At 38.4% G+C, this 13,019-nt stretch overlaps 1 protein-coding gene across 8 annotated transcripts in view; it reads left to right on the top strand.

Annotated features, from left to right (window-relative positions):
• Positions 1–1,527: 1,527 nt before the first annotated feature.
• The window catches only part of HEPH (hephaestin), a 94,722-nt gene continuing 83,230 nt past the window's right edge, over positions 1,528–13,019 (top strand). For 5 of the 8 annotated variants that reach the window (XM_087860396.1, XM_087860402.1, XM_087860401.1 and 2 more), the window contains exon 1: positions 12,657–12,823. In XM_087860396.1, the coding sequence (XP_087716522.1) occupies positions 12,657–12,823 (167 nt within the window). Of the gene's footprint in view, positions 1,629–3,753; positions 3,778–12,476; positions 12,503–12,617; positions 12,824–13,019 lie in introns of those variants that run through there. The other 3 variants (XM_087860399.1, XM_087860400.1, XM_087860395.1) reach the window with 3 other exon arrangements.

Raw genomic sequence — 13,019 nt, 5'->3', positions numbered from 1 at the left:
CTTGTGTTTCTCAAATATATTTTTAGAGCCATCAAGATTCCTTGTGGGTGCTCCACGGTTAACCACATTGCTTGAGTGGGCAGCCATACAAATGGGCATGTCCCTGGATCCCCTTATGCCTGCCCATTTTCTTTCTCTCTCCTAGCCCCACCAGGAAAGTTCCACTTTCATCTTCCATAAATAGTGAGGATTTACTATAAGATTCTGTTTGGGGAAATAGTTTTGCTGCCAAAAATAATTTTGAAAAATGATAAACCTAGATCATTTTACAGGTGAAGTAATTGAGTCCCATAAGGGTAAAATGACTTGTCCAAGATTATCTATGTTTTCTTTAGTAATATAACTAGAACTTAAAGCCAAGATTCTTGAAACATTCTTTTTTTTTTTACCATGAATTAGTACAACTTGTTTTCTAAGAATGAGGAAGGAGAATTTAGATTAATTTCTTTATTGAAAAATTTGAAATGATAACTTACTTTCTGGAATTTATTTTTTTCCGAACACTGTGCTACATAGTTCATATATATAATTTTCAGTTTCCATAAAAACCCTATTAACAGGTACTATAATCATTCTCAATTTTACAGAAGTAAAACTGAGGTTCAGAAGGATTTAATAACTTTTGCAAGGTCACAATTTCAGGAAGTTGTAGAGTTGGGATTTATATCCAGGCTGTCTGATTCTAGTTTCTGTGCTCTTAATAAGTTGCCATGTTGCAAGTGTTTATATTGCAAAATAGTCTATAGCAGGGGCATTCAAACTATAGCTTGTGGGGCAAATCTATCCTGCTTCTTGTTTTTTAAATTAACTTTTATTGGTTCATAAATATATCTAATGTGCTGCAATGGCTTATTTTAGTAGTTATGACAGAGAGGTTATATGTTCTCCAAATAAAATATTTACTAGCTGGCCCTTTACTGAAGTAGTTTACCAACTGTTGTTCTATAGGTATTGACTTAAAACTTTTCTGGGTGACCCCTGAGGATAGGTGCCAGAAATGTGCCCAGGATTTGTAGAAGAGGTAGGCATTGTGTGCCCTCTCAGTGAATTGCTGAATGAATAATACAGGCTAAGAAACCTAGTCTGCCTGGCCTCCTGCAGCCTTCACTGTGTTGACTTAAGTGTGTCTATATAACCTGTTTCTTGTTGTCTTTTATGAGTCAGAACAGAGGCCTTATCCCCTCCACTCCCTGTCATAAATGCCTTAGAGCCTGGACTTGGATCTCAGCTTAATGGGTTTGATCCCCACCTTCCCCCTGTAAATTCAAGGTCTACATCTGTGCCAAGTAGGGGAAGAAGCAGATAACCCTATAGGCTGCTATGGCCTGATCCAGCTTCCTTTGATCACTAAGCATTTCTGAGGGAACTGTAGCTTGTGACTCCTCCCTTCTCCCTGCTGGTTGCTTCTACTTGGGTAAGCCTGGGTGCAGTCTGTGAGGGCAGCTCCTAAGTGTCTAGGCACCCTTAAGTACCTCCACTAGTTTACGACCCAGACTTTGCCCCACCAGTCAGTCTTCGAAAGTTCTCCTCCCTGGACCCTGTTCCAGACACTTTAAATCCAAGAGAGAAAAATGTGTCGAGCCTGCCTAGAGAACGACATTTGCTTCTAGCCAAGATCTCATCACAAAGTAAGGATATTAGGCGGTGGAACTGCCATCATACTTGTCTCCTTCCTATACCTGGGTCTGGTGGGTAGCTGCAGTCCTTTCTAAAGAGGTATGGAGTTCTCTACCTTTTCTCCATAAATTACTCTGTACCCATTCTTTCCATATACTTTGCTTTTTCAAAACCTCTTTCTCTTCTACTCTTAGTATAAAGAATATGTTGTCTTCATGGAATCCCAGATATGTAAATTTACAGAGCTGGGAGGGTCCATATGTAGTTCAAGGTCCTCATTGTACAAATGGAGAAACTGAGGCCAGGAGAAAAGAAGAGTCTGGGCCAAGACCACATGGTTGATTACTGCCAGAAAAAAAACAGTGCTGGAACCTAGGTCATTTGACTCGGGCTAGTCATTTTTCACTACCCTCTCTTTCTGGCAGTAACAAGGATGACTTTTGGTTTAAAAAAAAAATCCAGACTCCAGTTTTACTCAAGAATTTTAGGGCCAATTTGCTTTTTTTTTTTAAGTTTATTTTTTTATTTTTTATTTTTTTATTTTAATGTTTTTTTATTATATTATGTTAGTCACCATACAGTACATCCCTGGTTTCTGATGTAAAGTTCGGTGATTCATTAGTTGCCTATAACACCCAGTGCACCATGCAATACGTGCCCTCCTTACTGCCCATCACCAGTCTATTCTATTCCCCCACGCCCTCCCCTCTGAAGCCCTCAGTTTGCTTCTCAGAGTCCATAGTCTCTCATGCTTCATTCCCCCTTCTGATTACCTCCCTTTCTTTATCCCTTTCTTCCCCTACCGATCTTCCTAGTTCTTATGTTCCATATATGAGAGAAGTCATATGATAATTGTCTTTCTCTGCTTGACTTATTTCACTTAGCATTATTTCCAATTCTTCTGGGTCTTCTTAAGTTTTAGGATATTGACCTATGTTAATCCAGACTATCATTTAGCTACATTTTGTCTCCTTGATGGAAAATGTTGGTAACAGAGTCCTGGGTTTTCACTCTAAGGTTGTTAGAAATGGCAGAGTTAGAGTTAATGTACATTAAAAAAAAATCTAGCTGTGACTGGTGCACAGCAGGCACATAATTTTGAAATAACTTTCCTCATCTCAAAAAGGTTCTCTATTCCTCCCCTTAACAGCACAGTATGGTAATGTGGTGGCTAAAAGTCTAAAAGGACACAATAAAATTCCCCCTCCCCTTTTACTTCCTAATGGTGTGAAAGTTATCTTTTCTCTCAGAGCCTGGTTTTCTTCAGTTGTAAAATAAGAAGAATTAGAGTAACTATTTTACAAGATGATTATGAGACTTAAATTAAAGAATGGATGTAAAGTGGTTAGCATAGGGCCTGGCATGTAAAAAGCTCTTCATTTTATTACCAGTTTCAATTTTTCTCTATTACCAAGCAACCATGGCCTTAGAAAAACAGGCAGGGCTGATAACTGTGCTTCACAACAAGAACGAAAAAGTTGGTGGGGGTGGAGGCCCTTCCCACATCTAATAACTCTTGTAAAGGGCCCCATTCCTTTTTTTTTATGTTTTTTTATTATATTATGTTAGTCACCATACAGTACATCCCCAGTTTCCGATGTAAAGTTCGATGATTCATTAGTTGTGTATAACACCCAGTGCACCATGCAATACGTGCCCTCCTTACTACCCATCACCAGTCTATCCCATTCCCCCACCCCCTCCCCTCTGAGGCCCCCAGTTTGTAGGGCTGCTGGAATCTGTCTGTGAGCTTTGACTGGCCACACTGACAGTGCATTCTCCTCCCCCTTTCAGCAAAGACAAAGTATTAAGCTTCAATAAAGAATGCAGTCCACCCCCTTGTAATCCTCCTGAGATCCTAACCGGGATTTGAAAAACACTGGGATATGGTCAAAGAATCATCCCAGGTTTTGTACCAAACTGGGCCAAACAAGACATTCCGGAAGTTTGGTTTTGGGAAAACAGGCATCCAGCATTGCCCTCTCTTCTATTCACTCCACTCCAGTAACACCAGCCAAATTGGAACCTTGGGCTTATTTATGAGAAAGGCCCTGTAACTCAGGATACTGACTGAGCAGGGCTAGTCAACTCACGCTGGGGTCTGCAGTCCAGCATCACTGGGCCACTGACATAAATATGGAAGGGTTTACTCTAGCAAAGGTAAGCTTTGTTTCCTGTCTTTCCAAACCCTACCTCACCTTCCTTTCTTTGCAAAAAGTTTATTTGGCTGTGTTTAGGGGAGTCCTAGGCCACTGGGAATGTCAGTGTCAGAGAGGTTGGAGGAAGCTTGGCTCGGTGGGCAGGGAAGTTAAAGTGAACATTAGGCTCCTTTCATTCTTCTCACCAAAATGACCAGGACCACACTGTCTTGAGTGCTTCAGGGATAGTCATGGAGTTGTAGAGAGTAGCTAATTTTCTTATTGAAATAATGTGCTCATTTTCTGCCTCATGAATTGAGGAGTTTATTGAGGTGATGGATCTGAGAACTACATAAGTGAGAACCTCCAATACTTAAAAGCAACCACTTGGTTTCATGTTTTGAGATCCAAATTGGCATAGAATAAGCCATAAATGATAGCTAAACCAAACTATCAGCTTAAAATCTAAATTATTTCTCATGCTTCGTGTCTAAATAGCAGAAATACTTTAGAAAAATTGGGTTCATATTCTGGCTTTGCCAGTAACTGGCTGTTTGACTTTGAGAAAATCCCTTTACCTCTCTGGCCTCAGTTTTCTATATGTCATATCAAGGGGTTGAAAAAAGTTGGTTTCTAAAAGTCCTTATGGATGTATGACTCTATAACACATTTGATCTTTTTACTAAGCATCTATTGTATTCCAAGCTCTTTGCTAGGGGCTCAAATCCATCATTTTGTTTGAACTTCAAAACAATCCTGTGAGATAAATATTCCCATTTTTGGATGAGAAAACTGAGGCTCAGGTAAATAAAAGTGATTTGTAAAAAGGTCACATAGCTATTACAGGCAAGAAGAGGGATTTGAATCCAGTTCGTCTAATTTAAAATCAGTTTTCTTTCTATGATACCACAACTGGGGTATAAGGAAATAAAGCAGTCTTATTACTACAAATGCCAATATGTAGTGGAATCATATTGTCCCAGGAATGGTACGGTGGTGATATACTGGACATTATTGTCAGGCTATTAAATCAGGAATCTTAGGGTCTAATACTGGCTCTTAGGACTTCAGATGAGTCCCTTCCTCTCTGGGCCTCAATTTTCCCACCTCTGACATGCTAGGATACAGTAATAATTATTAAATAATGATATAAATTGTACTTGTACTATCTGGAACCCTTTGGGGCTTTTACCACTCTCTCCATTTTCCCTCCCAGAAGAGAAAGGCCTATACCTACGAAGGTGAAAAACTCCATATATGGAATCTATTTTTTTAAGTTTTTATTCAAATCCAGTTAGTTAACATACAGTGTAATATTAGTTTCAGGTGTACAATATAGTGATTCAACACCTCCATACAACACCCAGTGCTCATCACAAGTGCACTCCTTAATCCCCATCACCTATTTAACCCATCCCCCACCCACCTCCCCTTTGGTAACCATTAGTTTGTTCTCTATAGTTAAGAGTCTATTTCTTGGTTTGCTCCCCCCACATTTCCCCTTTGCTTGTTTGTTTTGTTTTGAGTCACAGAGTGAAGAAAGAGCATTAAAGCATTAAGAAAACAGAGAACCAAAAAGTCAATCTTGATGGGGGTTCTATTAGAAAGGCTTCCGGGATTACAGACAGGCACCCAAGATTAGCTCAGCATCCCTGTGTTCAGTTGAGTGACCTTTTGTCTAGAATAAGCTTATCCAGCCCAGTGTAGCCCAACACAGAAAGAGAGATGGAGGGAGAGAAGGGAGCATTTTCGCATTGAAGGAACAACTTGCAAATTCTAGGGAAAACAGTAATGCAAATTGTTATGAGTAATGGAGACCAGGCCCATGTGGCATTTTGATGACAGGACAATGAGGTAAAGGAAGGAAAGGCTTGACTTGCTGCTGAGTTTCTCGCTAAGGTTATTTTCAAGTGTATATTAAACTATGTCTAATTCCAAGCAGCCCAGACATTCATTCAGCCTTTCTCTCTCCCCCTCTCTCTCTCCCTCTCTCTCTCTTTCTCCATCTCCATCTTTCTCTCTGTTTCCCCCTCTCCTCCTTGGAGCACCTCTTCATTCAGCCTTTCTTTTCTTTTCTTTTCTTTTCTTTTCTTTTCTTTTTTCTTTTCTTTTTTCTTTTCTTTTCTTTTCTTTTCTTTTCTCTTTTCTTTTTCTTTTCCTTTTCTTTTTCTTTTCTTTTCCTTTTTTCTTTTCTTTTCTTTCTTTCTCTTTCTTTTCTTTCTTTTCTTTCTTTCTTTCTTTCTTTCTTTCTTTCTTTCTTTCTTTCTTTCTTTCTTTTCTTTTCTTTCTTTCTTTCTTTCTCCTTCCTTTTTCTTTTGACTTTCTTAGGACTCTTGCTTACCTTACCTACTTCATTTCTTTTTTTTACCTGTCCCTTGTATTTTTCCTCCTCAGTCTGGCCTTTCTTAAGACTTCCTGCTATGAACTCAGCTGAGAGAAAATAGCCCTGCCCAAGTGAAAAGTTTTTATAAAGATTTACATCCTTTATCTCATCAAATTTTCATAGCAAACTACTGAGGAACCCAAAGCAGAGATTATCTTCATTTAAGAGATCATCACCATGTATGGCTCAGGATATTAGGTGACTTGCTCAGTGTCATACAACTAACATACGATGATTCCAGAACTAGAACCTATTTTTTTCCTAGGGTCTGAAGATTTTTAGTTTTACCCATTAAATACCCAGGTGATCCTTAAGGAATTTTTATGGGTTTTTCCCTTTCTTCTGTTTTTATAGTGTATTGTAAAACCAAATTAAAAAATGACAATAACAACAATAATAGCAACAACAAATGCAGCTTTGGGAAGAAAAAAGAGGAAGTCAGTAATTAGAGACAAAGAAAACTACTATTTTTCAGGTGACTATTAAATCCTCAATGCTATCTCATTCAAATACAACTGAAAACAGTATTCAAACCTAAGTTTATCTGATTCAAAAGTTCTGATATTTTCTATTCTATCATGTTGCTTCCAAAGAGACAAATCTCAGCCAAATACTTGTACCCGTATGCTTAGCATGTGTTACTGTATATAGGAACTTATGAGTGTGTACATGTTGTGGCTCTCTATAAAATGTTAAAGCTTTATGATCTTGGCAAGTTTAATTTCTAAACCTATTTCCCATCTGTAATAATAGCCACTAATACTTTTTGATCACTTACTTGAGCACTTGATTACTTATTTGTGTCCTGTGCGCTTATAGATTTATATTCATTTAATCCTCAAAACTACTCTGAAATATAACTAATAGTATTAATTCAATTTCAAAGATGAAAACACTATGTCTAGAGAAATGAAGTGGTTTATTGAGTCATACAGGAAAGGTGGAGCCAGGATTAGTTTAAGTAGTCTGATTTCAAACATTGTGCCCTGGATGCAAAACAGAGAAGACAATCCCTATCTCACCAAAGTTTGAGAATTAAAAGGATGGCAGATATAAAAATCATACTATGTAGTGGGAAGTGTTAAGCAAATGCTAGGTAGTATTTGCTCCCAGGTTTTATTGTCTGGCTCTTTTGGTCATTAGTCACCACTTTGAATGCTTGTTCATTGTATGCTTAAGGTCTGTACTAGTTTATTTATAGTGTATTTTCACATCTATTATGTGCTTCTCTAATTGTAAAACACTTACCTGGGGCAGTTTTCTCTCTAGTTAAGTTAATTTAAGGCACAACAGCTTTGCTGGCATCTTCCTGAAAAGGAAGTTTAAATGAGGCCCATGTTATATCCAGACTTTTATCAAACCAAAGACACCCCCTTTCAGTCAAGTGTTCCAAGGCATTTATGTTACCTTATGTGGAACTATATTTGGACACATGTAAATGCACCTGTGTTTTATCAGTGAATGTATTGGCAGAGTGTAAGAGTTTAAAAGGATTCATTGAAAGCTTTTTATGTAAAATACTTTTTGTGGTTCTGCATTTTTGCATTTCATTATATTCTCAAAAATTCATGACCCCAAAAAGGTAAGAACTATATACGGCAGCTCCATTATATTATAGGTAGGGAAACTCTGCCTCACTAAGGTGAATTGCCGAAAGTCACTCTTTGAAATCAGTGGCAAACTTGAACCAGAGTCAACTGGTGGGAAAATGTATGTTTTTTTTAATAATAATATTTTTTATTATATTATGTTAGCCACCATACAGTACATCCCTAGTTTTTGATGTAAAGTTCCATGATTCATTAGTTGCATATAACACCCAGTGCACCATGCCATATGTGCCCTCCTTAATACCCATCACCAGCCTATCCCATTCCCCCACCCCCTCCCCTCTGAAGCCCTGTTTGTTTCCCAGAGTCCATAGTCTCACATGGTTCATTCCCCCTTCTGTTTACCCCGCTTCTTCTTCCCTTTCTTCTCCTACCGATCTTCCTACCTCTTATGTTCCATAAATGAGTGAAACCATATGACAATTGTCTTTCTCTGCTTGACTTATTTTGCTTAGCATTATCTCCTCCAGTGCCGCCCATGTTGCAGCAAATGTTGAGAATTCCTTCTTTTCGATGGCTGAGTAATATTCCATTGTATATATGGACCACATATTCTTAATCCAGTCATCTGTTGAAGGGCATCTCGGCTCCTTCCACGATTTAGCTATTGTGGAAAATGCTGCTATGAACATTGGGATGCATACGGCCCTTCTCTTCACTACGTCTGTATCTTTGGGGTAAATACCCAGTAGTGCAATTGCTGGATCATAGGGTAGCTCAATTTTCAACTTTTGAAGGGACCTCCACACTGTTTTCCAGAGTGGCTCTACCAACTTGCATTCCCACCAACAATGTAGGAGGGATCCCCTTTCTCCACATCCTCTCCAACATTTTTTGTTTTCTGCCTTGTCCATTTTTGCCATTCTGACTGGTGTAAGGTGGTATCTCAATGTGGTTTTGATTTGAATTTCCCTGATGGCCAATGATTTTGAACATTTTTTCATGTGTCTGTTAGCCATTTGTATGTCATCATTGGAAAAGTGTCTGCTCATATCTTCTGCCCATTTTTTTAAATGATTTTTTTATTATATTATGTTAGTCACCATACAGTACATCCCCGGTTTCCAATGTAAAGTTTGATGATTCATTAGTTGCGTATAACACCCAGTGCACCATGCAATATGTGCCCTCCTTACTACCCATCAACAGTCTATCCCATTCCCCCCCCAAGGCCCTCAGTTTGTTTCTCATAGTCCATAGTCTCTCATGTTTCATTCCTCCTTCTGATTACCCCCCCCCTTTCTTTATCCCTTTCTTCTCCTACCGATCATCCTAGTTCCTATGTTCCATAGATGACAGAAATCATATGATAATTGTCTTTCTCTGCTTGACTTATTTCACTTAGCATTATCTCCTCCAGTGCCATTCATGTTGCAGCAAATGTTGAGAATTCGTTCTTTCTGATAGCTGAGTAATATTCCATTGTATATATGGACCACAACTTCTTAATCCAGTCTTCTGTTGAAGGGCATCTCGGCTCCTTCCACGATTTGGCTATTGTTCTTCTGCCCATTTTTTGATTTATTTTTTTCTTGTGTATTGAGTTTGAGAAGTTCTTTGTAGATCTTGGATAGCACTCTTTTATCTGTAGTGTCATTTGCAAATATATTCTCCCATTCCGTGGGCTGCCTCTTAGTTTTTTTTGGCTGTTTCCTTGGCTGTGCAGAAGCTTTTGATCTTGATGAAGTCCCACAAGTTCATTTTTTCTTTTGTTTCTCTTGCCTTTGGAGATGTGTCATGAAAAAAGTTGCTGTGTCAAAGAGGTTGCTGCCTATGTTGTCCTCTAGGATTTTGATGGATTCCTGTCTCACATTGAGGTCTTTCATCCATTTGGAGTTTATCATTGTGTATGGTGTGAGAGAGTGGTCAAGTTTCATTCTTTTGCATGTAGCTGTCCAATTTTTGAAGAGACTGTTTTTTTTCCACTGGATGTTTTTTCCTGCTTTGTCAAAGATTAGTTGCCCAAAGAGCCGAGGGTCCATTTCTGGGTTCTCTATTCTGCTCCATTGGTCTATGTGTCTGTTTTTGTGCCAGTTTCATGTTGTCTTTGTGATCACAGCTTCGTAGTACAGCTTGAAATCTGGCAATGTGATGTCCCCAGCTTTGTTTTTCTTTTTCAACAATCCCTTGGCGATTCGGGGCCTTTTCTGGTTCCACACAAATTTAAGGGCTGCTTGTTCCAGTTCTTTGAAAAATGTCATTGGTATTTTGATTGGGAAAATGTATGTTTGTGTCTCTTTGTGGCACTCTAGCTGTAGCTGTTTATGGTATACCTACAGAGCCCCCGTCATCACTTTTGGCAGTAGACACACAAAGATATGACATCCACCTTCAAAGAGTTTATAGTCCAATCTGGGAAATAAAGACAGTTCATAAGCCAGCTCACAGAAAGGTAACAAAAATACAAAGCCTAACTTAATGCAATTGTGTATTATAGAGAGTAAGTAGTCTTTCAGAGGACACTGGTATGGAGAGCCTACAAGAGGCCTTCTGGGGCAATTAGGATTTAAGTTAACCCTTAGAGTAAAAATATAGAACATATGGTGTGTCAGAAGACATTAAAGATAAATAAACAAGCTGTATCCAGGTGGGAGAAGGGGAAGGAAACCAGCAGTTACTTTCTGTTATGTTCTAAACACTAATAGTACAGGGGCCCTTTCACGTAAGTTTTCTAATTTACTTCTCCAAGGTTGACATTATTATACATATTTTATGGGTAAGAAAACAAGTTTAGAGTGGTTAAGTATTACCCAGGTCTACACAACTGGTGAGTGGGAGACCCAGGTTTTGGAAAGAAAAACCAAGGAACAGGTCTTCCTCTATATCAAGGGCTTTCTGCCAAATGTCATATGGAGACTGGGAATTAACACTTGGGCCACTGCTGTGGTCGAAGGACCTGAGATTTTGTAGGGAAGTCTATTGTTCTGTTTATTAACCAAGGTCAATATCTAGTCCTAGCCAGGGTAAATATCTGGGAATTTCCTATCCATATGTGAGTCTGTGCATATATTTGATTTTCTATTTTTGATTCATAGTCCCTATTTCATGTGTTTAGGACTAAAATTTAGTGAAATAGTTTATATAAACCACTGAACATGGTGTTTAGCATATAGTACTTTCTCAATGAATGGTAGCTTCCATAATTATTATCCTCATCATGAATGATATCAATTAGGTGTATCTTTTTCTATATGAATATGTATGTCTGTTTTTAGAAGTGATTATAACTACATGTGATTGCGTGTATGGAGCTTTCCCAGATATAGGTATGGCTATATGCATGTTTTCTGTGTATATATGTATGTGAGTGTGCAAGTATATTTTGTGGAAGATGGTAACGTATAGTGATCAAGAACATAGGCATTGAAGCCATATATTCTGGGCTCACAACCCAATTCCACTGATTGTTAATGAGATGACCTTGGGCAAATTACTTTACACTTCTGTTCTGCAGTTTCTTCTTCTGTTATATATGGATAATAATGGCATATGCTTCATAGTGTTGTTGTGAGAATTAAATTATTTAATCTACATAAAACACATAGAATAGTGTCTGGCTTGCCATATACATACAATAATATTGATTTATTATTATTATTATTATTATTAAAGTAATAAGTCTCTGTGTGACAGTGTGGTTTTAGTTGTGGATGCAAGTGTGTGTATTCCTAGTTTTAAATAAGACAACATGCACTTATGTCTGCTTTTAGGTAAGATTGCATACACTTATGTATATGTGTATTTATATTATTGTCTGTGTTTCTGGGTTTGGCTGTGGCTGTGTATTATTTGACTGAATGGTTCATCCCACCCCCAAGAAGTCTAGCCTTTTGGTTGATGTACTGGAATGAGAGGCTGGAGACAGTTCTGATTCTGATTCAGGGTTGGTCTAATAAAATGGGTTGTGCGTAGCAGAGGACATTTCTTCTGAGAAGTGAATATTTCCCTCACATATTTTCACTTGTTTTGTTTCATTATTCACTTTTTTGAAGTATAACACACATGCAGAAAAGTGCACAAATGCTAAATTCATAGTTCAATATATTTTCACAAACTGAATACACATGTAGATCAAGAAAGATAACATTACCTAGAAGCCTTTATCCTCTTCTTTTCTCAGTCACTTATCCCTTCCTAAAGAGCAAACACTATCCTGGCTTCTAACAGCATAGATTAGTTTTGCCTGATTTTATTCTTTACATAAATGAAATTATACAGTATGTATTCTTTTGTCTGGTTTCTGGTGCCTTGTTTTTTTCTGCAACATTACATTTGTGAGAGACATCTATATTTTTATTTGTAGTTGAAGTTTGTTCATCATCATTGCTATATAGAATTCCATTGTATGAATAAAATACAATTTAGTCATTCATCCTACCGTTCATGGACATTTTGTCTACTTCCATTTTTAGTCTATGAACATTCTAGTAAATGTTTTTTGGTGAATTCTTATTTGTTTTTAAACAATTCACAGAGGATGGAAAGTGGTAACAAAGGAAAAAGAAGCATAGGGAGAATTGGGGACTTGATTTAGGTACCAAGTGAGTCAGTGACCCAATCAGGTTACTGATGCCTATTTCCTGATTTTTGGGCCAGAGTACATTCTTCCTTTTACACTGCTGAAGGAAGTGTATCCAGACTTCTAATCTGAAAGAAGCGATGCGTAATTATCACTGTAAGTGTCTTTTCAACTTTGCTCTCCAAAGTCCAATGTACACAGATCATAGAATGTTTCTTGAACTGAAAGGGATCAGGTAAGGGAGAGATTCTGGGCTAATTGGTTTTTGCTTTTTCAGGCACTTGGTTTGGCTCTTGCCTCTTTAGTTTTCCAGAAACATGCAAAGCCTTTTTTTCTTTCTTTCGTACCAGCAGCTATTCATTTGCCAGTTTCCCAGACTAATGTGGGCCATGGAACCAGGCCATCTCATCTGGGCTCTGTTGTTGACACAAACTTCGTGGCCCTCTCTGACTGATGGGGCCACTCGGGTCTACTACTTGGGCATCCAGGACGTGCAGTGGAACTATGCTCCCAAGGGAAGGAACGTCATCATGAACCAGACTCTGGACAATGACACGTATGTTTAATCATTTGTGTAATTATACCCAGAGTCAGGGTGGGGGACACACTTGAGGTCAGGAGGCCTTTTGAAGATCTTTCTCAGGGTGTGCCAGCAGCCAGCTCCTGATCTCCATGGCCATATACCCAGTGTAATGTTTGCTGGTAAGAGGGCTGGTTGACTCAGGAGACAGCGACCTACATGGAGTCTGCTT

The sequence above is a fragment of the Ursus americanus genome, chromosome X, assembly GCF_024610735.1.
Source record: "Ursus americanus isolate L20-20 chromosome X, mUrsAme1.1.p, whole genome shotgun sequence".
Taxonomy (NCBI): domain Eukaryota; kingdom Metazoa; phylum Chordata; class Mammalia; order Carnivora; family Ursidae; genus Ursus; species Ursus americanus.
Note: the sequence above shows the minus strand (reverse complement) of the source record. Positions and strands in the feature narration are given on the sequence as shown.